A 27,475-nucleotide genomic window follows, 5' to 3' on the forward strand; every position below is an offset into this window, starting at 1 on the left:
AACATCTCTGTTTAAATTTCCTCCTCAAAAAAATAGCATTCTTAAAGGGGAAGGGCTATATATATAATCGACTGGCACAGTGCCTGAAACACAGCTGCCAGTCCCCAAATGGTCATCAGTAAACATTTAATTATGACAGTTTGTTAGCAGAAGTAGAGCAAGTAGATGGGCCCTGGTAGATTGAAGTAGAGCGTGTGGGTCTGAGTTTGTCTGCTACCCTTGGGAGTGGTGACCTTAATTTGAGTGGGCTTGAACTAAGTGGACCACGTGGCCCCTTGCTAATCGGGCCTAGTGCCAGGCTGCTTCTCCATATTGTGTTAGTGCGTGCTGCCTGTAAGGAACACATCTTCATTATGAAAACTATTACCATATTCACTGCTCTCTTTTGAGGCCTAGGAATTCCTATAAAATGTTTATTTCAAAAACAAAAAGGTTTTTAGAAAAGTTTCTAGAGCAAAGCCACCATAAGGAAATTTGTTACCAGAGATTTCTTAAGTCCTAATTTGGTACTAAGAAAGAAATTTTACAAATGTGTAAGCAACTTTCCCTGTCCTGAATAATGTTGATTTTTCTCCAGTCAAATGTTATTGCCATCAGTGTTGGTATATTTTGTATTTTAATGGTTTCATAGTGTACTGCCATTTGTTTGGGCTACTTGAATTAATTTTATTCTTTACTTTCTAAATGATTGGGACCACCAAAAATGAAAAAAAAAAAGTCTTAGTGGATTAAAAGGGGATTTTTAAAATATAGTGGAGAACAGATGTAAATTCTTTAAAGTAACCACTCATCCAGTCCCTGAAATAGAATCCTAAAAATACAGTTGGCCTACATTCTGACTTATAAAAGAGTGTAACTTTTGTGCCTGTTATCATGAACTTTGTAAAACATTAAGCACTAGTGTGTTGAGAAGAAATGCTTTAAGCATACTCTTTTTCTGTAAGAGCTTGTTAAGTTGGTTTTTGTTATTTTGTTTTACCCCATTTGGGGATAGAAATGGTGGGAGTTATAGGGAGAATAGAACTCATATTTTTGTAGGAGGAGGATGAGGTCATTCTAACAGTATTACACAAAAATTTAATTTTCCAGATACTAAAATTGAAGGGTGAAGTATCTGTGAATGAGGGAATGGTTTAAAAAGTTAAGGTGTATATAGAAGTGAGATACCATGCAATTATTTAAAAGAAAATACTGATGTGTACAAATAATAAGTGAGACAAAAATATGTATGAGGAAAGCACAGTGCTAGATGTGTGTGGGATAACTTGTATGTACAAAGGGGGAGAGTATCTCCTTGTCTTGGCATGAAAAGAAAACTCTGGATGAATACATAGGTAACTAACAAAAAGGGGTGATTTCCAGCGAGAAGGGTCTCAGTGGTGGGAAACTAGATAGATGAGGGAGGAATATGGGAGGAAAACTTACTGTTGAATACTTTGGTTTACGTTATGTATTTCATCGTATTAGCTGTTCACAAAGCCGACTCAAGAGTGAAGGACAGCAGGAGATAGCGATAAAAATTCAGATTCCCTGGTAAATCCTGGCTTTGCCCCTTCTCATTTGTGTGAGGCCATGTTCAGGTTCCCTCTCCATGCCTTAGTTTTCTCATCCACAAAGCTGAATCTTGTAAAGCACTTACAACAGTATCTGTCCTACAGTAAGCTGCAGATGCCATTATTAGTAGTCGAAGTGTTAAAGACCAGTAATTCTCACGTTGCCTCTCAAGTGTCTTATTTTCTCACATTTGTAAATGTATCAGAAACACCCGATGCTTTGTTTTTCCTCTGTGATAATCATGTTTTAACTGAAATGGCTGATAAATGCACATGGAGTTTGAGCCTCCTTATTTCTCTTGGCCTGGTGATTAAGAGCCTGGTCTCAGAAATGGACAGAACTGAGTTCGAATCCCCTAGCCCAGCGCTTGGCAAAGCATGTTGGTTGTTTTTTGTTTTGTTTAGTTTTGGTTTTTTTAGGTGCTGTAAGAGATGTAGAGATGTTTGTGCTGCATTGAATAGGTTTCCTTGATGGGAAAGGCAGTATCCTGAAGTCTGGATGGAAGATCCTGTATTCTGAAAGACTAAGAAGGGAGATCATTCATTCATTTACTCAGTTTTGTATTAATTTCTCTGGTCTAAATCTGCGTTCAGGCAGGTCTCGTTTTATGTCAGCTCTTCCTAGAAGAGTTTGGAGAACTGCCTTTTGGAGCGGGCTGGTAGGATTCTGCACTTGCTCCGGGACTAGCCAACTTTGATCTTTGTAAGAGTTGGCTGATGCCAGCAGCTCACCATCCGTGGGACCTGCCCTCAAGGAGTCCTCTGCAATGGGGATGATTAACGTTTTTTATTTATTTTGGGGACAGAGAGAGACAGAGCATGAACGGGGGAGGGGCAGAGAGAGAGGGAGACACGGAATCGGAAACAGGCTCCAGGCTCCGAGCCATCAGCCCAGAGCCCGACGCGGGGCTCGAACTCACGGACCGCGAGATCGTGACCCGGCTGAAGTCGGACGCTCAACCGACTACGCCACCCGGGCGCCTGCAATGGGGATGATTAATAGCATCCTGTGCACAGGCACCTGGGTGGCTCAGTCAGTTAAGTGTCTGACTTGGGCTCAGGTCATGATCTTACGGTTCGTGGGTTTGAGCCCCACGTTGGGCTCTGTGCTGACAGCTCGGAGCCTGGAGCCTGCTTCAGAATCTATCTCTGTCTCTCCCTGCCCCTACCCCCCCCCCCCAACCAAATATAAATAAACATTAGAAAATGTTTTTTAAATTAAAAAAAATAGCATTCTGGAGCAGTCTCTCAGAAGAACCTGACTCAGGGCATGCCCACTCATAAGGTACCTAACTATGCATAGGGATAGGGGCTATCTCAGGGAAATGAGGGACAAAAGTGGCTCACTGGACTTGAAGGGAAAATACATTATTCCCTAATCGCGATAGTAGATATGACTATGTTTATTTTAAGGGAACTTGGGATAGAGTGGTAAAGCACTTGAGTCGAGCAATCCAGCTACTACTTAGGGAGGGAACAGGCCAGGACTGGAGCCTGGGCCTCACACTTTTACCTCCCCGACTCTGTGTGCTCTTTCCAGACTCGCCCTTTCACTGCTGGGTCCCTAGAGCTTGATTGTAATGTCCGAGTTCCTTCGTTTTAAATAGTTTAAAGTTATGGGGAAGTATTCCCTCAGAAAGGCTCTTGCTTTATTTACTTCATTTTAAATGAATTTTTGAATTTTGAAAGGTTACAGAAATATGGTGTTTTTTGCTGCTGTTAAGACCCATACGTTCCCATTTTCCCTACTATCCAAAAACAGTGGAAACTGAGAAGTTCTGGAGTTAGAACCTTTTCAGTTAACAGGATGTTTTACTTGGGTGCTAGCATGGTAGCAGTGGGAACATTAACATGACATTATCAAGAATTGTATGTCCAAAAGTCTGCTGGCATTTTCGCAGTGTTTTTGTTCAAGCATTATGTGCTCTTAGTGACTGTGGCCTATGCCTTTGACCCTCAAGACAAAATATAAAGATAACTTAAAAATGTGTGTCCTATTTTTAAAATGACATAAACCAACAAAAATCCTTGTGTCCTTGGTATGGCTAAGAAGGTAAGACTTGCCTCTTTGCCCCATATTGATAGGTGCTTTTAAAACTTAAATTATAAAGAAGGGAATGGAGAGTCCCCAAGTTGCCTCAAGGCAGTGGAGGGTGAGGGTGGGAGTTTTGGCTTCCCACCACACTTGAATTATGCCTTTGCCACTTTCTAATGGAACTCATACAAAGCGTCACTTTCCTGATTGTTGTCATGGATGTGTCGCCACCAAGCTGGGTTGTTTCTAATGAAGAGGTGGTGTGTGTGAGGAGCCCAGGAGCCCCTGTGGGTGCGTGCCTCCTGCCAGAGGAGCAGGAGGGGTGGTCGGGGTCAGGCAGGAGGCCTCAGGCCCAAGCTACAGACCTTGGAACAACACTTCAAGGCCTGCATAAAACTGCCTTTAGGGGTGCCTGGGTGGCTCAGTTAGTTAAGCATCCAACACTGGCTTAGGTCATGATCTCACAGTTAGTGAGTTTGAGCCACATGTCTGGCTCTGTGCTGACAGCTCAGACCCTGAAGCCTGCTTTGGATTCTGTGTCTCCTTCTCTCTCTGCACCTCCCCTGCTTGTTCTCTCTCTCTCTCTCTCTCTCTCTCTCTCAAAACTAAATTTAAAAAAATGAAAAATGGTACATTAAAAAAAAAACAAACCCTGCTTTTAAAGATGCGTTCGAAGGTGCCTGCTGGTAACGTTCATAAAGCGAAGGACTTTTTCCTCCTTTGTTAGTGTATGTCTTTAGTGCATCGAAATTGGCATGAAAATAATGAATGTGGAGTAGATAAAATGTCAATTCATCAGTGATTGTTAAAATATAAATGTGAAAATAGCCAAATGACTCCCACCTCCCTGATAAAACTGGCCACGAATTACATGGAAACTAAAAGCAAAGCCCTGTTTTTTTTTGCTTTTACTGAGACTTTAAAAATGTACTTATCATCCTCATCCACAGGTTGCTTTTGGAAATAGATCCTGGCTGGTTCCCTCTCCCCCCACCCCCACCCTTCCCGTTCTCGTTCCTTCTGTGTGAACACTCGGCCCATGGAAAGTAAAACTACATTGCTTAATCTTCCCATCAGCCTACATCTCTTTTAACAATGTTGGTATTACATTATAATTATTAGTAGGGATTTTGATTAAAAAATATATTGTGAAGAGTTTTGTTTGCTTCCACTCTGTGAAAAATACTCCATTTTCTAAAATTGAAGGAGATACAGAATGTGTGCATTTCATCACAGAGTTAAGACACATTTTCAGGCAAACAGTCTTTAAATATGTACATGCACTCTGCCAATCAAATTTACATTTTCTGATGTTATGAAACCAGCTTTGTTAGTACCCGTGACTCTGGCTTTTAACGTTGGAAGGAGAGTGGAGGATTAAGGCAGATTAGAGTGTCGGCATAACGTTTGACTCCTTGTGTTCTGTGCGCTCACGCATAAAAGTCCTCCAAATCTGGACAGTGACTGTGGTGATGTGAGCAACAGCTTGAATTTTTGCTTGGTGTGGTGCCTGGTGGGGTAATAGACGAATCGTCCACCTTCTGAATCACTGAATCGGTAACATGTGCCAGCGCTGATGTCCCCTGGGTGTGTGAGGTTTCTGGTGCTGCGGAATTGCCACTGCCTGGGAAGGTTCGACCCAGATAATCAGTGTTAGAGGAAAACATCTGTCTCCTTTCACCGTGTTCCTAATAGGCGTGGATTACACCCGAGAGGCTGGAGAGTCTGCAGAAGAGAGCGCCACTTTCTGGGGTTTAGTAAGAATAAAAGCAGCACTATTACAGCTCCCGTTTACTGAATCAGCCTTGTGTTCCAGGCACCATGTGAGGTGCGCTATTACCCTATCCCTGATGCATTTAAATGGCTGTCATTTCCATAGTGTTGCTTCCTGGTGCTCTGTGAACTTGTGATCTTAAGTAGAGCACGTGGGCCCTCTGGACCGAGAGGCCCACTGCTTTCAAACAGGGATGGTCTTTTGCTAATGTTTGGAGGAAGAGCACTGACCTTTGTGAGATTAAAGGCACTACTGTTTTTATGGTGACGGCACATTTTTGACATTCTGGAGTCTGGAAGCACATATTCGACTTCTATCTTGGTCCTGGGTGTGACTGTCTTTAATGACTAGTGAGTTTTTTTTTTTTTTTCACATATCAAATGTACAAGTATTTAAATGAGGGTGCCTTACATTGATGATGCTACTCTTTTTATTTTAATATTAAAATCTGGGAGTAGAGAATATGCTTTTTAATGGCATTTACAGATGGTTATAGATCTTTTTCCTCCTGGGAAGATGTGACATAGAAGGTTTTATTAAGCATTGCTACTTGTGGAGTGTATGTGTGGGGAAGGAGAATGGGAAGAAGAATCTTAGGAATTTTGCTTATATGTTTTTCTTCTGTTCATTTCTAGTCTTTATAACCTGGCTTCCCTGGAACTGAGAGAGAATCTCCTCACATATCTTCCTGAGTGAGTCTTATGGGGAAGATAAGAGGGGGTTTTGTACTAAATGAATTTCTTCATGTATCAAAAAAAAAGAAGTATTACAATACTTTGTCACAAGGAGATTCTGTGTCTTTTGGAAAGTTTGGGAGATGCCTGCCTTCCCTTACTAGTTTTTCCTTGGTAATATTTACTGCCATGCAATCCAAATGAGTCTTATTTTTGGAAACTAGTCCAAGTGAGGGATACTGTATTGCTCAGCATTTCTAAATACTCTCTAAGAGTTCCTTTATTTCTTTTTTTAAATAGCTCTCTTACCCAGCTGCGGAGACTAGAAGAACTTGATTTAGGAAACAATGAAATATATAATTTGGTAAGTCTGTATTAATGAGAGATTGAGATTTAATTTTGTCCTCAGATATGATCAAAATATACTTCAGGGGAGATCTGTAGGGATATATTTCCACAGACACAGCTTGGCAATACTAGAGAATGTGTTCCAGTTCACACACAGGTTGAGAATTATGTGGGGGTGGGGAGGGTCAGTATTAGATGTGATGCGCGTCAGTGGAAACTACCGGCATTCTTTTTTTTTTTTTAAGTTTATTTATTTATTTTGAGAGAGAGAGAGAGAGAGAGAGCATGCGAGCGAGCACAAGTGGGGGAGGGGCAGAGAGAGAGGGAGTAAGAGAGAATCCAAAGCAAGCCCTGTGCTGTCAGAACAGAGCCCGACACGGGGCTCCATCCCATGAACCATAAGATCATGACCTGAGCTGAAATCAGGAGTTGGACACTTAACCCACTGAGCCACCCAGGTGCCTCCCACCAGCATTCTTGGAGAGTTTTGGGAGTGTTTGAAGGATGGGGGACTTGTATTGGAGAAGTACCAACTAACCTCCTCTATGGTACCCGTTTATTGACTGTTGAAGTAGGAATCTTTCTGAGTGGAAGAGTAATAAACATTGGATCTTTGTTACCATAACATTATTTTTTTCTTTCAGCCAGAATCAATTGGAGCTCTCTTACATCTAAAGGATCTCTGGTTGGATGGAAATCAACTGTCAGAATTACCTCAGGTAAGTGGTGGTTTTACATTGTTTCCTCCAAATAATAAACAACCACAACCACCACTCATGCATTCCCTGCTTCTGCATGAGATTTTCTAGAAGAGGGATCTTGAAAACCAGAAACAATGGTTGAAAAAGCACATTTGGAAAAATATATTGAGCACTCATGCTACACTGCCATAGAAAAATCGAAAGCCTCAACCCATGATTTCTAAAGATAGCAAATGTATCCTTTAATTTGTGAAGTCTGTATTTTATTTCATCCTTGCTCCCCATGTGGCCTACCTCAAGCCCAGTAAATTTGTAAATTATCAGGACCCCTGATTCTTGATGGTATCCATTTCTGCCACTCATTGTGATGTGCCAAATGCTTTGGGATGATTGTGACCACATTCTGTACTGTAATAGTTGATCTTAAAGAAATGTTAAAAGCTTTTATTTAAATTTTTTGCAAATAATGCTTATGGTTTAGCTGGTATATCAGGGTGTTCAAGTTCCTACTATTACCAAATGTAAGAACCATGTTCCAAATGAAATGGAGTCTTACATGGATTTCTAAATACATAGTCCCCTTGTGGAGCCCTAATAAGCAGTCTTGCCTTCTGGTTACATGAGAAAGAAATGTAAACCAACAAGTGCAACAATAAAAAACAAGCTTTTTCCCCTTATTTAATTTAATAATTTAATTGTATTACTGAAATTTGTTCTTGGATATATCTTATAGCCAGTCTTTTTTTTTTTTTTTTTTTTTTTTTTTGAGATAGACAGCGTGTGAGCAGGTGAGGGGCAGAGAGAGAGGGAGACACAGAATCTGAAGCAGGCTTCAGGCTCTAAGCTGTTAGCACAGAACCTGATGCGGGGCTTGAACTCCCGGACAGCAAGATCATGACCTGAGCCAAAGTCAGATCCCAACTGACTAAGCCACCCAGGCACCCCTCTTACAGCCAGTCTTTAAAGTCCGGGTATATTTCATGATGGTTTAGGTGCTGATATTTTATGTGTTTGAGAGAGAGAGAGAGAGAGAGAGAGAGAGAGAGAGAGATAATTTTAAGCAGCCTTCACGCCCAGCACAGAGCCCACTGTAGGGCTTGATATCACGACTGTGAGATAATAACCTGAGCCAAAATCAAGAGTCGGATGCTTAAACTACTGAGCCACCCAGGCACCCCAAGGTGCCGATAGTTTAAAGCCAATCAGATGCTTAGGTGTCTGCTCAGTCATGTGAAGCAGGTGTGACGGGGCTGTGCACTTCATGAGGAATGCTGTATTAACGCATGGAATCTGACACTAGGAGAAAGTACTCAGTTCTGTGGTATGGTTGTAGTTTTATAGCACTGGACTTACTATGACCGCACAACTAAGGGAAGTAAGGAACTAATTGGAGTCTGTTTCTGAGGTTTTGCTGCGTTTGAGGAAAGGAGACCGGTTAGCAACTGAAGGTTTGATTAATACGGAGATTTCTCTAGGAAATCATGCAAAATCCTGGTTGAGAGAATTCCAGTTACTTTGGGAGTCAGAGGATGGGGAATAAAAATACCATGAGGTTATCAGGAAAGTAACACACCAGCTCTGGGACATGATGGGGAAAGAATGTATGTGTGTATAGATGTGTGTAAATGATTGTGTACAAAATGCCACATCTCGAACACAAATTAGAACTCCAATGATCTTGTTGTAAATGGTTAAACATCTCATTCATCCCTCTTTAGAAACTTCTGTTGGGACACCTGGGTGGCTCAGTCAGTTAAAAATTCAACTTTGGCTCAGGTCATGAGCTTGTGATTCGTGGGTTTGAGCCCTGCATCAGGTTTTGTGCTGACAGCTTGGAGCCTGTCGCTTGCTTCAGATTCTGTGTCTCCCTCTCTCTCTGTCTCTCCCCTGCTCGTGCTCTGTCTCTCCTTCTCTCTCAAAAATAAATAAACATTAAAAAAATTTTTTAAAAAGAAACTTCTATTAAACCAGGACTCAACGCATCAGATAGTCTAAATAATCGGAATTATTTTCCTATTGTCATTTCCTATTGTCAATGCAAAACATTGTTAAGAGGAATTAATGAAAAGGTAGAACAATGTCAAGGGTCAGGCCTGAAATCAATAGAAATGCAGTGTGGTTTCCTCCAGACAGGAATTACAGGGGCGGGTTCACAGGATGTGTATTAGGTAGGAGAGGAACTTGAAAAAGTAGATCAGACCAAATTAAGTATAGATTGAAGGATTTGTACTTATGTAGGCATCAAGGAGCCACTAGACATTTTAATTTTTTTAGCGGAAGGGTGGTCTGATTACATGCTTAGAGCTAGCTGCATTTCCAGGAGGGAAATATGGAAACAACAGTCTATAGCCCAGACGTGGACAGGGAGTGTCTCACGGTTGGAGCTAACTGTCTAGGTGAGAGGGGGAATTTAATGTAGTGGCAATGGGACTGGAAAAGTGGAGGCCGTTATAAAAGAGAAAATATGTATTTTGTGAATGGAAGGTAAGATACCTCTTGAACAGAACACTGGACTCCTTGAGGTTCTTTCTCCACTCCTTGGATGGCCTGTTGTCTCTGAAAGCAGTACGCTTGCTTCTGTCTTCTGTCAATGGTGAAGGTGTCAGTGGGTCTGGAGGCCCCAGTATTGCCGGGGTGCAGTCACATTGTTGTTTGTTGTAACAGGTACTACTGGTCATGGGAGATAAAAAGGAGATGGTCTCTTAACAGAGAAAATCTCAGGGTCACCCCGAATTCTAAGCTGCTTACCCAAGGGATTGATTCTAAACCTGAAGAACTGGATTCCAGACTCCTTTTGTTTTTTTTTAATTATGTTACCCTACAGTCATTTGTCCTCTCTTAGTGCCAGTCTCTTCATCTGTTAAGTGAGAATGATTCCTTGCCTGCCTGAAGTTGGGGAGCTTGGCATCCCTCCCAGCTCCGTGTCTGTGATTGATACAGCTTCCCGTTTTCATTGGAAGGGGGTCTGGAAATTCACTCCAGCCTCCTCCTATAGATAAACACTAAGGAAACATCCTCAGCACTGCTTTGGGAATTGACTGTGAAAAATCCCTGTAAGAAATTCCTCTGTACTGTAGCAGGGTGAAGCATGAGTCTCTTTTTCTGTGTCACTGGTGTAGGAAATAGGAAATCTGAAGAATCTGCTGTGCTTAGATGTCTCTGAAAACAGGTTGGAGAGACTTCCTGAAGAAATCAGTGGCCTGACTTCGTTAACAGATTTAGTCATTTCCCAGAACTTACTAGAAATGATTCCGGATGGCATCGGTAAGTATTGAAAGGAATTGCCTTCTAAAGATGTTGGCTGTTGTCTTGAGCCTGTGGGACTCACTCCTTTGATCCTTTGGTCACCACTCTCAGATGCTGGGGATGGGAGTCCTTTAGTCTCCTTGTTTATTTGTTCTTAAAGAAGGAATGCAAAGAATGTTCAATACAATTGAAGTTTCTCAGTATGCAGGTATTTCTGTCCTCCTGGTTTGGTAACAGTTGTACCTGTTGTTACTTCTAAGTGTCAACTCATCTATTTCACCCACATCTCCTTTCAGTGATTTCCGTGGAGATTAGTCTGAATAATAGAATATATTTCAGGCATGTGAGCAGTCACTGAGAGATTTCTCCATGAGCACCCTAACAGTTTATGAGAAAGTAACCCTGACCTTATGCACGACCTAGGGAAGAATGGTGTGCTTGGGTTGAGCCTTTTATAGTTCTTTGAGAATAATCTTTTCCTTTAACCGTCCTATGCTGTTTCCTTTAAAAAGAAATTAGTCCAGACGTTTCCTTTACCATAAAGGCATGCAGTTCAGCTTGAGAAAATAAACGCAGAGAGGATATAAACAGACACAGACCAGGAGCTCCACCATAGCAAAGCCACTTAGAACTTGTAAGAAACTACCTTTAACCAAATAGTTAACATAGGCTTGCTGTCTTTGACCTTTTTTTTTTTTTTTTTGACTTTTATTCAAAATATCAAGGGAAGTTTCTGAAAGTTTTTCAGTAATTGGAGAAGCTATATGACAGAGGACCACTTCCTTTCTGCTGTTTGGTCAAGATGAAAGCAGTAAGTGATAATAGCATCTTGGCAGGAACACAGACATTGCCTTTTGCTTCAGACTGGTTGGAAAATTGATGGGGACTTTGACTCTAGGTAGAGATGTTGGGTGAGAGTGATACATGGCACCCGCAAACAGTTTGTAGGCACTGGGGACGTTTAGTTGCTTGGCATAGGAAGTAGGAGGTGTCCGATGGCTGACTTGAAGCACTTGAAAGGCTGCTGTGGAGAAGAGAGGTCAATGTGTTACATCTTCTAGTTCAGGTGAGCGCAAGGAAAAGATCTGAGAGAAATACTGGCTACAAATTAGTTTGGGCTGCTTAGTGAAGGGATGGGAACCCTGTCAACTGAAGTGTTCAAAGAGAGGCTGCAAGACCACTTGCCAGAAAACTGTTAGGGAGACTCCGTTGGGGGATCTATCGATTCAATTCAGTGTGACCTCTCCTGCCAGTGAAAACAGTTGCAAAGCCTCTGGGGACAGTGTTAGTAGGTTATTGATGATGCTAAATAAAGAGCTCAAGAATCCATTAGTTCTCCTGCCTTGCTCTGTGACCACACACAAGGCAGGTTAATTTTTTCAACATGTCCCTTTCTCCGGCTTGACGTCTCTTTTAAGATACAGGCTGTTTTCTGATTTTACTGGGGACTGTAGCATCATGCCAGCCTCTCTCAGTAGATAGTGAGGATGTCTGCTTTGTAGCTTCATTCCCTTGAGTTATAGTTGAACACGAGAATCCAAAAGCTTTAGGCTTTCCTTCACTCAGTGGGGATTTTGAGGATGCTGTGGTCACTCCATTCTTCTTTTCCATGGCCTGCGGGCATCGCCAGAAAGTCTAGTCTTTATGCTCTGAGTGAAATACATTCAGTTCTTCATGTGGCTTTTCAAAGATTGCCATTTTCCTCTGCATACCTAGAAACACTTCATTGTAGGAATCTTCACTGAGGCATTTTCATTCATAGGTGATAGAATAAACTGTATTGTTTTTTGTTTTTGGTGAGGACGATTCTTGGAGTACAATGAAAGCCTCTCTCCTTTGTACATGATACATTTCATGTTCTTAAAGATGCATCAAGAGCTAGCTGGTTGTTTTTCTGTGAATTTTCCGGCTTTGATACAGTATTTTTATGTAATGACTTTTAAAACGATTTGTTTCTAATTGCTGACTGTTTCTGATGTTCTGATAACATTTAACTCTCAACCTTTAGTGATCTAAATGTGAATGATGTGGTTTCATAATGTGAAAAGTTGGGTGAGGAAAAAAAATGAATAAGTGTTTAAAACAAGAAAGAACAGCAGATAAGAGATACCAAGTGATGGTTAGGAAGACAGTTGTAACTAATGAGTTGAAATAATGCTTTTCCAGGAAAACTAAAGAAACTGTCTATCTTGAAAGTGGATCAGAACAGACTCACACAGTTGCCTGAAGCAGTTGGAGACTGTGAAAGCCTCACTGAATTAGTTCTTACAGAAAACCGGCTCCTGGTGAGTGTGGCTTGCACGTTCAAATGGATGCAGAGAGTGTGCTTTCTATATGTCAAGACTTAGAAGGGTAGATTCTACTTACAATTTGGGTGGGCTACATGGAACTTTTCTCATGTTACATCTAAAAAAGGGACTTGTAAAGCAAATGCATGACATAAAGATGATTGGCTTTTAACCTGCTTCAGTGAAGAGAATGGTATTTAAGCTCCCCTTACAGAGGTTTCCAGGGAGGTGCAGGAATGAGCCACTGATGCCTCTGCCATGGTGTCTGAGGACCGCCAGAGCAAATGTTCTCTCAGGGCTCTTCGAGTAAATGGAAAGAGAGAGAGAGAGAGAGAGAGAGAGAGAGAGAAGGGGAGAAAACGGTGGTTGACCACGGGGTGGGGGGTGGTTAGTGTGAGTGCTCTCTGGAGGACTGGGTGTGGGTCTTTGATCCTACCCCGCCCTAGAAATTGGGGATGGAGGTGGCTGCAAGTGCCCCTGCCTTAGGCCGGGCTTCCCTTCCTACCAAGGGCAGAGCTTTGGCCTACACCACCTACCAGGGGCAGTCTCGCTTGCTCTCACTTCCTGCCGCTTCCTCTGCTTTCCATCAGGCCCTCATTTATTACTTCATCTTCTCCTTTTCCTCTTCTTTTCATCGTCTTGTAGCAGCTTTTGCTTCAGTTTACTTGCCTACCTTTCTCCCTGTATTTTATCCCTGTATTTCCTACCCTACTTACCCTTCTTCTTTTTCCTCTTCTCTTCTCCTTTTTTATAAAAAGTGTAAGTAATGTTCTTGAGGTGGAAAGAGCAGAAAAAGCATGAGTGGGTAGGACACAGAGCTGGTGGGGGAGCCTGGCCACATCTCTCCTCAGGCAGCCTCCTCTGGCGGCTGTAGTGGAAGTGACCTAACCTTCCCATCCTACTTTGTGGTTTCAGGCTTACAGATAGTAATCACGACACTTATAAAAATGGTATTCATTCACCCCTGGCTTGCATCAGAGTGTTGAAGCTCCCCCCTTCATCAGGGTACTGCCTGGCTCCTTTAGTTCTCTGTGCACCCCACTCCTCCCACCCTGCTCACCTTGTTCCTGTTCCCATGCTGCTGTCCCCGTGCCACTCACGGCACCCGTGCTCAGGGTTCTTCTGATTTCCCCTAGCCATCTGGCTTCCAGTCATCCAAGCCATTCTCCCACTGTGGTTCTCCAAGGTGCAGATAGTTAAGGGATGAATCTTGAGGTGCAAATTGTTTAACACTGAGGAACATTCATTACCTCTTTGCTAGGTATTTCTCTGTTCCCAGGTCTGTCCCTTTGACTTCATTTTATTGAAACATATTCCTGTTTTAACAAAAATGCAGAATATTTCATTGTACATCTTCCAAATGAGCTTTAGTGTGTCTGATATTCAGGAAGAACTGCTATGTCTCTTGCTGGATGAAATTATATTCTTTAAGTCCTTGAGAAGATCTGTTTTACTGTGAGTCACGTCTCTGAAAATAAATTAATAATTAAAATGTTATTTTAACAGACCTTACCTAAGAGCATTGGAAAACTTAAGAAGTTGAGCAACTTGAATGCAGACAGAAATAAATTAGTGTCTTTACCAAAAGAGGTATGTGCTTTAAAAAAACAATAATAATTACAAAGAAATAACAGCATATATGGATCAGAAATATCAGATGTTTTAAAAGACTTAATGTGGTGCTTTTTAAATGTTACGTACTCTCATTTGTGGGCACAGAGGTGGTCGGAGGAGTTGTATCAGAGAACAATCATCAGTAACATTAAAGAGAGTAGGTGGGTCCAGATGACTCTGAGCATTGTTGAGAAAGGTGAATTGATAGGATTTTAAGTGCCAGGAAGGGAGATTTGACGTTTCTGACTGACATATAGAGAATGGTGACACCATTTGGGAGTTTAGCAGAGGAGGAAGTAGATGACGTTGGGTCTGAGTTTAAAGTGAAATTAAACCACTTCCTAAGACATTGGAATTATAAAGGTGGACCTTGATGCAACCTTTTTACTGGGCAGAGACTGATACTGGGCCGTGTTCATGTCCAGGTGAGAGTGAATGAACTCTTCACAAAGGCATTCACATAGAGGAATGTGAATGGGAAGCTATAGCCAGACTCTTAGGTGTTTTTTTTTGTTTGTTTGTTTGTTTGTTTTTGTTTTTGCCAATGGTCCAACCAGAAGAACAGACCATCACCATTCACTGTGGGGAGTAGTTGTGCAGACTTAGAGGCATGTAAATTCTGGAAAGGGAGGTGGAAATGCTGAGAATGAGAAGGAAATTCAGAGCAGATGCAACAGAGAAGTATTTAGTGTGATGTTTAACAAGAAGGCTTACCTTCTATTTGGAACTAGGAGAATTTGGAGATGAGGAGTACCGAGGTTGATTTTTTTGTTAGCCGTTAGCCTGAAACCCCGTTTCAGCCACCCTTCTGTCCCCTGTCAAATGTTGGTGGGCCCCCCCCTCCTTTTGCTAGGCCTCACATGAAAAAGTGTGGTATCGTGTGATATGATCCCTGCCCAGGCAGAGTGTCCTTCCTATTCCTGTCTTGACCCTTTCCTACATCTCCCTTGGGATGATTTTAAACCTGCCATCCCACCAGCCAGAACCTGTGGGGTTCTTATTTCCCTAGGACCCTTCTGAACTTGGTCTGGTTTCTCTTTCCTCATCTTCACACTGTATCCTCACTGTCCCAGTCATCTGTCTGGGCAAGACGGCCAACATTCCTGAGGGGAAGCATGGCAAGTGTTTGTTATAAATTCGGCCATATTCTGACCCACCCTTACTGTGAGCACCAGCACTTGAATGAAACTGTTCCCCACAGAAAGATTTAAGTACATCTCTGCTAAGCTGGACCACAAATAAGAGATTTTGCTCATCAGACATTTTGGTTTCCACCTCACAGTGATAAACCACAACACAGAGCTGATATTCTGAATGTTGATTTTACTCTTGTTGAATGGGTAATAGACCAGACCCGTAGTCACGTGGCCAGAGAAGTAGGAAAGATTTAATTCTTGCTTTCTCAGTGCCACATAGTAGCCAGAGTTCTCATGTTTGTTAACTCACTGAATCTTCATAACAGGTGGGATCATGAGGGAAATTTTCTCATTTTAGAGATAAAGAAACTGAGGCCAGTGAAAACTTTTCCTTAGCAAGCCTCACATAGCTAGGAGTTGGTAGAATGGACACTAGAGATGTGTCCTGACAGTGAGCCCACTGCTTTTGCACAGGCCAAGAAAGCATGACCACTCGTCTAGCCTGTTCATTGGTGTGCCCTTGAGTTGGTAAAGAAAGGTGAAACTATCTGTAGTGTGGACATGTTAGAAAATTAATACATTTTAGGAACACGTTCAAAGTCAGTGCCAAAGGGAGTGGTTGGAAGTTGAATGGCCATCCCCAGTAAGCTTCCCCACCCAGCCTGTCTTCCCTGTCCCTCTCTTCTGGTTCTCTTTTGAAGGACCATTCTTTACAAAACTTTAACATTTTATTTGTAAAATTATTGCTATCTTTTCGGCATCCGTCCTCTTTAATTCTGAGAATGAAACTTGCACTCAGGGTTCAGAGATTATGCCTACCACATGCCGTGTCGTGTGTCTGTGTAAGTCTCTTAGAACAGCTTTTCACAATGTGGAAAGTGAACATGGTGTGAAAATAGTCCTGGCTTCAAAGCATTTTAGTTAGCTGTCACGTGGTATCTGTTCTGTATGAAATTGTGGTTGGTTTTCTGGCATGTAGAGTTTATAAAGGAGTAAAGTCTGTGCCCCTTCCTTCAGGTTTGAGGTAAATCAGAGAATGTTTAAAGCAGAATCAGCTCTTTTCTGGAACACCTTCACTAGTGACTACTCATGCAAACTCACCTCCCAGAGTAGGAAAATGCCCTGAGCCCATGTGCCTAATTCTGCTGCGGGTTAAAGTTTGGTGACCCAGGAGAAATGGCTGAGTGCTTGTTGTTGACCATTGTGGCTGAGCAGCCAGACCACTCAAGTCCTCCTTACATCGAAACATGTCACATTGGTCTGGGCAGCACCAGTGCACCATGAGTCTCTGTGCAGTGAGTGTGGTAGGCCCTGTGACCGTGTGTGTGTGTGTGTGTGTGTGTGTGTGACCGGGTGGGTGACAGAAGGGATGGGCCTTGTGCACTTGCTCTGCCTCCAAGCTTGATACCATTTGATCATATCCTATACTTTCCTGATTGGAGTCTTCCCTTTCAAAACTTGACTGCTTTCTCTTGAACAATGAAGTTGCATGCATGACCTATCTAAACTACAATGCTGACCGATTCAATGTATATGCCAAAAATCCATAATTGTTTTAATTGCTATTGGTCTGGTGTGCCGTGTGGTTCTTCCTATTTTTTGCCTTTCTTTAATTTCATATTATTGTATATCGTCAGTTTTGTATAGCACAGCTCCTTAGTCTTTTGCAGCATTTATTTGTATTTTGTTTTTTTCCCAAATGAGGGGAAAATGTTTGTACTGTGGGTCACAATAATAGATTCTGTTTGTGTTTTGTGGTGTTATTTGTAGTAAACATTTGCAAATCAATGAATGTCTCTTATTTTCTTAATTGTTAGCTGCTTGGAAATTTAGAAAAGTCGGGTAAACTTGTTATCTTGTAAGTATTGTTCAGACCACAGTTGCATCTCTAACTTCCATTTTGCTTTTTAAATGCATGAAGATTCAAATCGACTGACTGCTTTGTGTGTTCCTCATTGTAAAATATTGTACATTTTCCTCTAAACTCAGGTTGTTTTTTTTTCAAAATGACTGCATGGCCTGGAACCTTATTTTGTTATGTGTTTGTCAGATTTGTTCAAACTATTCTCTCTCAAAAGGATGCTTATCTGTGAGTTACATTTTAAGTTATTGAGAAATTCTGAAAGACGTAACGTGGCAGCTCATGTGTCTTCACTCAATTCTGGTTTGTTGCCACAATTCTCTCTCTAGTGGAAAGGCTAGATGTGCTTTATTTGCTACATGTAGCATGCTTCCGATTTTTTCAGCAACTTATTTGTGTCTTTCATTTCTCATCCTGTTGTAGAAGCATGAACGCTTCTGGGAAAAGAAGTCTCCCTAAAAAGCTCATGTTTTTGAAGAAGAGACTGTGTTACATGATCATGGGCAGACAGGGAGTTGGTTTATGTGCGATCGTGGGTATGATGAAAGAGAGCCAGCAACTTTATAACATTCCCCAGCCAAATCGTACCTTTAAACAACCTGCCCCAGCTAAAGAGATCCTGGCCAGAAGAAATTGAACATGTGTCCAAGCTTAGAATCCAGTCTTTGGTCTCCATCAGGAAAAAATGAAAGTGATCTTGACTCCATCATATGTCTACAGTCACATGAGACAAGATAGGATTGGCAGATCATTCATCAGAGCTTTTTTTCCCCCTTTTTTTAAATGAGGCAATCTCTCAACATTAATTACCCATACATATTGTTGTGATTTTCATAAGTATCTGTGCTGACAGTTCATTTTTGTGGATAGTTTTCTGTCTTCTTACTACCATTTAATGTAAGCTTCCATCATATTCTGAAATTGATTATTCATAAATAAAAGAGATGAGATAAAACCTAAAAATACTAGAATAAAGTATAGTTGGCTATTGGATATCAAAATGGAGAAGGCATTCCTAAACTTGAAAGAGGAAGTAGGTTGTAAAAGAGACAACTGATTGATGTGTCTATGTGAAAATTAGATTTCTGGTGGTCAAGAAGGTAAAGTCAGCCTGGGGGCAAGGGGACATTTATAACATCACAACCGAGGGAGGTCTCTCCTTACTTTGCTTGAAATCCTTCCAGATCATTGAGAAAAAAGATAGTCCCGCTAGGAAAAAAGCAGACAAAAATAAAAGCAAAGAACCCATCATAAGAAACAATAAGTGATTCAGAGAATTAAAAATAGAAATGGCTATGCACGTGAAAAAATTTTTAGCCTCATCAGTATTCACAGAAATGTTAGTGGAAGCTTTTTGACCTATCTTATTTCAAGATTAAAAAAAATAATAAGGATACCAAATGTTGGTGAGGGCATGGGAAAATGTATATTGTCCTAGAAGAATAACTTATTACAGGTTCTCTGGAAGGGAGTAAAGTAATAGGAAAACCTTTAAGAGTATTCATACCCATTGATTCTGGAATGCATACTTCTAGGGCTTTGCCCTAAGAAAACAATTATGGACACACATTAAAATCACGCCCAAGAAGATTTCTCACATACGTAGAGGCTCACAGGTGATATGTGCCACATCAAGCACGTACAGGGGCAGCTAACCTGTGCCAGGCGCTGTGTTGAGGGATTTCCTGCATATTTTTGTCTGATTTTCACAGCAGTTCTATGAAGTGTGGGTGAATCATGATCCACATCCAAGAGACTGTGAAAGTGAGACTCAGTGTAAGGAACTCACCCAAGGTTACACGGGGAAGAAATGGCAGAACCAACTAGCCATGTCTAATGTGGGAGCTTTGCGCAGTGATCTGTGAGACTTCTGGAGAATGAAATACTTACGTAATCAGTAAAAATCCTTTTAGAAGCATAATGACGTGGGAAGACGTTCTTGGTGTCATATGTAAACTGAGGTGCTGAAGATCGAGCGTTGGTCCTAATTTTGTTGAAGTGTATATACATAATCAAGTATATGGCAATACTACTAAAAGATTGTACTTCAAAATGTTCATACTGATTGTCCCTTTGTGATAGAATTTGATCTGAGTTATTTTTTTTCATTGTGCTTTTGTGTGTGTGTGTGTGTATGGTTTTTATTTTCCAGTCAACGTAACTTACTGTTTTATAATTAGAAAAGAAGAATGCCATAGCTATTAGTGGATATTTTGATGTCAGTGGCCCAATAATTCAGGAAGTCCCAAAGCCACATGATTTCCAAAATATTTATGAAATAGGAACATTCAAATAATATGCCACGGATGATGATGGGAAAGATAAAAACAGTCTTTGGTTTCTAAATTACGCATATTATTACAGCTCAAATTATATTTTGACCAGATTTTGCTTATTGTACATTTTCCTTTTTGCCAGTGAAATGTGGGTTCCATTCTGTTACATAGAATGTTAACAGGCAGATACTGAAGGAAAATGAAAGTTTCTTCACACTTAGGGCAGGCATTCAGAAAGTGGAATATAGGTAGACCAAGGGTGACTAATAGAGGCTTTCACTTTGAATCTCTGAATGTGATTATCTTCTCTAGAGTAATGTCACCTGTAGGTAGTAGTTAATACCTAGTGAAGGCTGACCTGGCTAAAGGTTTGCTTGGTGAAGTGCAGGTCCCATCTCCTTCAGATGGATTATATCGGATCCAAACAGGGAAGGAAAATATCTGCAGTTAAGGGACACGGAACAGCGAAACAGAGGTTCTCAGCTACATTCTGTAGTTCTCCAAGTCCGACCCCTTGTATTCCGGGAAGGTACTATTATGTGGTTTGAGGAAGTTTAAAAATACCAGCTTCCTACGTAACTGGTAATAAGTTATTTAAACAGTGACCCTGCTTCCCAGAATTCCTCAGTGACACAGGCATTTCATCCCAGTGACCACTAAGGACCCTGTAAACTCTGCCTCCTGAGCCCAAGAGAGAAAGCAGAAATACATATGAACAATATGTATAACGCAATACTGAGCTCATGTTAGTGCTTCACTGGCATTACAGTCATGGTGTATTTATCACGGTGACATTTTGTCGCTGTGGTGCGTGGTTGGGGGAGAGAGTTTGAAGCTCAAGTGTGTTCTGGGGAGAGCTCACCAGCATCGGTACACTTCCAGCAACTTAGTACGTCGGTGTTGTCTGCACTCGCTATTTGGATCTGGGGCTTTCGCTTCTTGAAAAGACCGTAACGCTCATGTTTATTTGCCAGCCACATTTACTAGTCCAGGTTCTATGATAGGTGCTAAATTTTATTTGTGGTTTCATTCAGTTTAGCCCTGATTGTTACTTTTGGTTAAAGACCACAGAACACATGACAGAAGCTAGATTCCAGCCCAGGTCTGTGTGATCTCAAAGCATCCACTCCATGGCACCACTTCCCTCCCTAAGGTCTATAAAGAACTGTGCCTTTTGAGTTATGGTTTTTACTGCTTAACAATTTTTTCTAAAAGCCAAAGGTTCGTGGCATGCCTTCCTGGCTGATTTGGAAAGAGGTCTCTGTGTGACTGTTTGCCTGGGACAGCATGTGCCTCTGAGGGTGATGAAGGCATCCCCAGCACGCTCTGCAATAACACTTGCTCTTTGTTGGCATTGTTTTCTGAAAACCTTAGACAATAGAGATCAGGAGGTCACTCTGCCCGCCGCCGCCTTGACAACCCAGAGTGCCTAGAAGGCTCTTGAATACAATTGCTTTCCACCCCTTGAGGTCTCAAATGGGTATAAGATTAGAATGGGACAGGAAAAAGAAAAAAATAAATAAATGAGACTATAAGCACAGGAGACAGCTCCCACACTCCAGTGGAAGTTGACACTATTTCCCCCCAAATACTTGAGTGTTTACTTGTCCAAAACTTTCATTGCTCTAACAACGATTAGAGCCTTCTCTGACCCATTGCAATTAGTTAATTAATTTTTGTAACAGACAATATATGTCCATGGTACAGATTGAAAACGTTCACATGGTGTAGTATTAGGGCCCCCAAACAGATATCCTACAGGTGGCTGGAGCAGTGGACAGACAGCTTCATGACAAAGCGTCCCAAATTATGATGCAGTGTCAGCTCTGTACACTGCTCCGGGAGTTTTATTTTGCCACTGTGAGGGTTGTGTATGTGAATAACTGATATCATCTGCTTTGGCTCCCTGCAGTACGGACAAATCTTATGTCTTCAAAGCCAGGCCAGGATCGTAAGGGTGAGGGGTGTCCAGCCTCAGCCTCGGGCTGATCTGGAAGACCTTCCACATGGCATACAGGCCCACCGCTGACCCCAGTGCAGATACCCCTCCACATGGAGCAGGGCCACGGGGGGTTCCCTTCCATGAGGGGCTTGGGTATTCCTGCCCATGAGTAGATCTCTTTTGGGCTCATCTCAGTTTATCAGAGAGAATCTAATCATGTCAATCCTCTGAAGATTCACAGTTTTGAATCCTTGCATGGTATTCCTGGGCATCTGAGTAAAACTGATGATTGATTCCCTTCCTCAAGGGAGGGAAGAATGCCAAGCCCCTCAAAGATCCTGTTGCACCCCTCTTTTAGGACATGATATGGGGGCCCTATGTTTATAGAAGCTAAGAGAGGACACTCTAGTGTTTTCTAGAGAAAACAAGAGTTGTTTGGCTTTCATTGCTACACATAGAAGCAGGCACTAACTTTAAGCAGCAGCCTTTCACTAGTTAGTAAACAAGTAAACATTAACTGTATAAACACGTCTAAATGAGAAAAGTTGGTAGGTAGATGGGATGGGTACGGTACTTGCCAAGCACCCTGGTTATATGTACATGCACGAATTAAACAGCTTGGTGAAACCATCTGTCAGAGGGCCTGTATAGACCATAATTACGAAAGAAACGCAGAGAGTGCTGCATTGGTGTGGACCGGTGGGTTTTGGGAAGACATGATGATGTAGAGGATGTTTAGCTAATATTGGATGGTTGATAAGATTTAGAAGGACAGAAAAAATAAGAACATTTCTATAGGAAACAGTGGGACCCAGATGATGGATTTTATTTTTATTTTGTTATTTTTAAAAATTATTTATTTTGAGAGAGAGAGAAAGTGTGAGAGAGTGCAATCAGGGGAGGGACAGAGGGACACAGAGAGCAAATAGGGGAGGGGCTGAGAGAGAGGGAGAGAGAGAATTCCAAGCAGAATCCACACTTGTCAGCACAGAGCCCTACACAGGGCTCAATCCCATGAACCGTGAGATTATGACCTGAGCCAAAATCAAGAGTCAGACGCTTAACTGACTGAGCCCTCCAGGTACCCCTAAAATGATGTATTTTAGAGGACAGTGAAAGCACCAGTTTTGCTGGGATGGGAAATGTGAACACTGAGAAAGAATGGGGACAAACTAAAAGTCTTTCCACATATCTGGGTGTTTTCCATTTTAGATGGATTTTCATGTTTCCTTATGTTTATTTTTCTTTTACATCCACTATGGTTAAATACTGTGGTTAAATGTATTATCTCAGAATCTTTATATGAACTCCTAAGGGAAGCCATGATAAGATTGTTCATGAAGATAATTATGTAGCAATTTCATAAATATGCCTTCTTCTCTTTGAGATACATACATACACACAACACGTGTCATAGGAAAGGGCATAAGATGTGTTCAGATATCACTGAAGATGCAAGTCTCTTGCCCCTCCTCAAGTGGGAGGCTGTGGAGTATTTTTCCATGTGTTCGAGAGACATCAATAGGTTCCTTCATGAGCCTTTTCTCGCAGCCGCCCTGGGTGAGGATAGCGAGTACAGGGAGAATGTAGTTCTGTATGGAGTCCTGAATGTTGTTGTGTCTGAGATCAAGTTGTGTTTCCACCCTCTTGGTCCAGCTTTCCTGACCATAGGAACCAGAGCCAATTTGTTCAAGAGGATGGTTGAATTCTTTTGTGCTTCTGTTCTTTTTTTGAAGACTAGATCCAAGCAAAGCTCAATTACCTTTGAATCGCTTACTTTAAAAATAAATGGTAATCAAATTTGGTGTGGATACAGATAGTGATACACTTCTACCCACATTAGTTTTACCAGATTAATGTATGTATTTACCAAATTCAATTTTTGCTAAAATAGTATTAATTTTGCAGTTGTCAAAGGAAAACGAAAAATGAATTTACCAAATTAAGTTGTGAATAACCGAAAGCTATTAAAAGATGTATGGTGCAAATTAGTGTACTGTGTCATCTATCAGATGTCTTTTTTTCCCCCTCCCTCCCTTCCTCTCTTTCTTTCTCTCTCTCTCTCTCTCTCTCTCTCTCTCTCTCTCTCTCTCTCTTTCTTAAATGAACTGGAACACTGGGAATACTAAATTTAATATAATGGGCAGGTCTTCAGAGGGGTGTATATGGATCATCCTTGGCCTTATTTTTGAAACTTAGAATTTTCAGTCTCCCATATTACCAAACAATAATTGTCTGGACCTGTGTAGCTTAGTTAACATATTTAAAAGACGCGGTTGCATTAGATAGCAGTGGAAAATGACTTGCGTTTCAGAGTGTAAGTTTTGAACCGTCCTGTTTCTTTTCGTGATTTAATTTAGGCTCTGAGTTTCATGTATTGCAGAGATTTTTAGGACCTTATTGGACTACTTAGTACTTTGTATGATTTAAATTAATCATAGTTGGTCATCAGTGTCATTTTATGCATCCTTCTCATGCCATTTGGTAAACAAGATACTCCACTCACACCATCTTCCAAAAAAACCTGGAAAAAAAGCCTGTATTTTCTTTCTCATTGTAGATTGGCGGGTGCTGCAGCCTCACCGTGTTCTGTGTGCGTGACAATAGACTGACTCGGATACCTGCAGAGGTGTCCCAGGCAACAGAGCTTCATGTCCTAGATGTGGCAGGGAACAGGTAAGCATGTCCTGGTTTGCTTTATTTGAGAAAAAGAACCAAATGTTCATGCACCCCAACCTTTGCCATCTTGCCTTTGCACCGTCTTCTAGAATATATACCGATGAGTCGAATGACCCAGGGCCCAGGAAGTTGTTAGTCTGAGAGCAGGGACACTGGATCATCGGACAGATGAGGGACAGCCTAAGTGTGGGGCACTTTGAAGTTGAAGTGGACACTTTTGTGGAAATGCTTCTCAGAACAGCAGTATGGTGATGTAAGGGAAACAGCACTGTCTGAGACCTGGGATACTTGGGTTTTACTTCAGCTTTTATAGCTAGCTTTTGTACGTCATCGTGAGCCTCTGAGTTTCCTCATCTGAAGAATGAGCTTGAATGAGTTTGAACGAGATTTGAACCAGGGATCTTGATGTGCTCTGCTGGTGATTCTGAACCCCCTGAAATTGTAAATAAAATTGTATCCAGGGATGCTTTTCCGGCCAAAGGATAACACAGCTAATGTCAGAATCACCAAGTGATCCATCGTCTGTGATAAAGTGAAGAGCCACCTGACGAGTGTCCCCAAGGTCACAGCAGTGCATTTCTCAAGTTCTGGGGTCAGAGGTCATGGTGGACTGCTCACTGGTTTCTGGAATATGCCTTCTCTTCACCTTTGTAAAATACAGATTTGTTTCAGTCATTCTGTACTAGTTTCATCACCTCGGATGGTACACGTGCTTTCTTTCCCCCGAGCCTAGACCAGCTACTCTTTCTAGCTGGGACCCCCTTCTCTGGCTCCCACTTGTATCCCTCATCGCTCATGCTCTCATTTTCACCAGGGAGCCTTCTTCTCTTGGAGCCTGCTTTTTTTTTTTTTTTTTCAATTCTCCCTAACATAGCACTCAGCACCGTATGATAAATGTGTGTGTAACCATATAAACCTAACAGTGCCTGAAGTTAAATGTGGCACCTGTGTCACTGTGCCATTTATCCCTGCACAGTGCCTGGTACTTACAATAAAAGCCTGATAAATTCTTGTCGCCCAAATGAAAATGTTAAAAATGTTAGTTTTGTAGAGTGAATAGTAGGCCACTGCGAAATGCCTTGTGTCACAGGCTTCATCACCAAAGGAATTTAAAAAATGCTTTTGAGTATTACATAGTCAGATGGGAGAAAAAGTGCTCAGCCAGGGGAAAATGATCACTGATTCTGAATGGTAGATAGCAGCAGTCTGAAGAGTGTTTGGAGGATGGTGTGCTGAGTGCTGATTAGCTAGTCACTGAGGTCAGGCACAAGCCACTATTTTTCATTCTGGCTAATCCATTGTAGATAATGGTGCTAATAAATTACAGGACACAGTAGGCCTCAGGGAATGCTCACCGTTTTCAAGTTAAGGCTTTCAGGACATCTTGATAGATTCTTAAGACCACTGACCGGTTACTGGAGACTCGGGATTAATTTGAGTTGAATGTTGACTTTCTGCTGGACTGAGTCCCACGCACAGTGTAGAGCTTGGGAAGGGTGGTTCTTCCCCCACCTCCAGCAGCAGGAACTCGGTGACTCCAAACCTTCCCGGATTCTTGTCACGCTGGCGAGCATGAATTTACATCGCTAATTCTTGAGCAGAATGATGGCTCTGATGTCTAAAAATTGCTCTTCACAGGAGTGAAGGCTCTATTCTCTAGTTCTCAGGAGGGAAAGTTAAATTTTTATTATGTTGGGGCTGGGGTGGAGAAAACCTCATTAAAAAGTGCACTTACATAGCTGTCGGCTGAGTCAGTGAAGTGTGTCTTTTAGCCCATGTATATATGGATTCATAACCAAATTTTAAACCTATTAAAATATTTAATTACTACTTATTTTAAGTATTAGTATAGAAACTAATAAAAAAAAAAGGCTACAATGTCAGCTTTTTAGCTTGCAGAAACGTTACACCATGGGAAATCCTGCCACATGGGACAGAAGTTTTTGCCTCTTCTCTCAAGCATATAAAAAAGCAAATGGCACAGAGACTGCATGTTAGTTTCCACAAACTTTCTTTGACAAGTTTGATGGAATAACTATAAAATGCTACTGGGAAACTAAGTATCCAATCTTGTACAGTAACAGAGAAGATGTCTTTTATCATCAGCTACCCATGGACACAGAATACACATTTCCTTAATTCTTACTCTTTCCCACAGGACTGTCCACCAACTACACAATATCTCTGGTATTTTGAGGATCTCTGAGGAGGAATAGTAAAATACTAGAAACAGTGGAGGTCAATGGGGGAATAGTTTGTACCTTTGAATTTTATAATCCAAAAATTAAATTTAAAAATACTAAAACAGGGGCACCTGGGGTACCTTTGGCTCAAGTCGTAATCTCACGGTTTGTGGGTTCAAGCCCCATGTCGGGCTCTGTGCTGACAGCTCAGAGCCTGGAACCTGCTTTGGGTTCTGTCTCCCAATCTCTTTCTCTCTCTGCCCCTGCCCTGCTCACATTCTGTCTCTCTCTCTCTCAAAATAAATAAACATTAAAAAATTCAAAAATACTAAAACATTACCTCACAGTTGTTAGAATGGCTGTTATCAATAAGACAAGAGGTAACAAGTGTTGGTAAGGACTTGGAGACAGGGGAACCCTCTTGCTCCATTGATGGGAATGCAGATTGGTGCAGCCACTAGGGAAGGCGGTGTGGAGGTTCCTCAAAACATAGAGGGACTACCCTATGATCTGGCCATCCCATTCTGATGTATGTCCAAGGGAAATGGAAACGGGATATCGAAGACATATCTGCACCCCCATGTTCATTGCAGCATGAGTCACAGTAGCCAAGATATGGAACCAACCTAAACACTGTCAGCAGATGAATGGATAAAGAAGTGAGAAGGAAGGAAATCATGCTATTTATGACATGGATGGACCTTGAGGGCGTTATGCTAAGTGAAATAAGTCAGACAGAAAAAGACAAATACTATATGATCTCACATGTGAAATCTAAAAACAGCTGAACTCGTAGAAATAGAGAGTAGCATGGAGGTCACCAGAGGCTAGGGATAGGGGAGGAAGGGAGGTGTTGATAAGTGGGTACAAATTCCCAGTTATAAGATGAATAATTTCTGGGGACCTGATGTCTATCATGGGGACTGCATTTAATAATACTGTATTATATCCTTGAAAGTTGCTAAGAGAGCAGATCTTAAATGTTCTCACCACGCGCACGCACACGCACACGCACACAAGGTGGTAGTTATGCGACTGGATGGAGGTGTTAATTAACCCTACTGTGGTAAGTCCCTGGGGAATATATGAGTGTATCAAATCATCCCAGGTACACCTTAAAGTTGCACAGTGTTCATGGCAATTATAGTTCAGTAAAGCTGGGAAG

The 27,475-nt window shown here is 41.6% G+C and overlaps 1 protein-coding gene across 1 annotated transcript in view; it reads left to right on the forward strand.

The window, feature by feature from the left end:
* LRRC1 (leucine rich repeat containing 1) overlaps positions 1–27,475 on the forward strand; it is a 135,004-nt gene that overhangs the window by 98,713 nt on the left and 8,816 nt on the right. Inside the window, exons 5-11 of the mRNA XM_025925633.2 lie at positions 5,998–6,054; positions 6,337–6,400; positions 7,029–7,103; positions 10,205–10,349; positions 12,498–12,616; positions 14,126–14,209; positions 24,009–24,124. Of these exons, the coding sequence (XP_025781418.1) occupies positions 5,998–6,054; positions 6,337–6,400; positions 7,029–7,103; positions 10,205–10,349; positions 12,498–12,616; positions 14,126–14,209; positions 24,009–24,124 (660 nt within the window). The remainder of the gene's footprint in view (positions 1–5,997; positions 6,055–6,336; positions 6,401–7,028; positions 7,104–10,204; positions 10,350–12,497; positions 12,617–14,125; positions 14,210–24,008; positions 24,125–27,475) is intronic.

Source organism: Puma concolor, chromosome B2 (genome assembly GCF_028749965.1).
Source record: "Puma concolor isolate L17-30 chromosome B2, mPumCon1.1.hap2, whole genome shotgun sequence".
Lineage (NCBI taxonomy): Eukaryota > Metazoa > Chordata > Mammalia > Carnivora > Felidae > Puma > Puma concolor.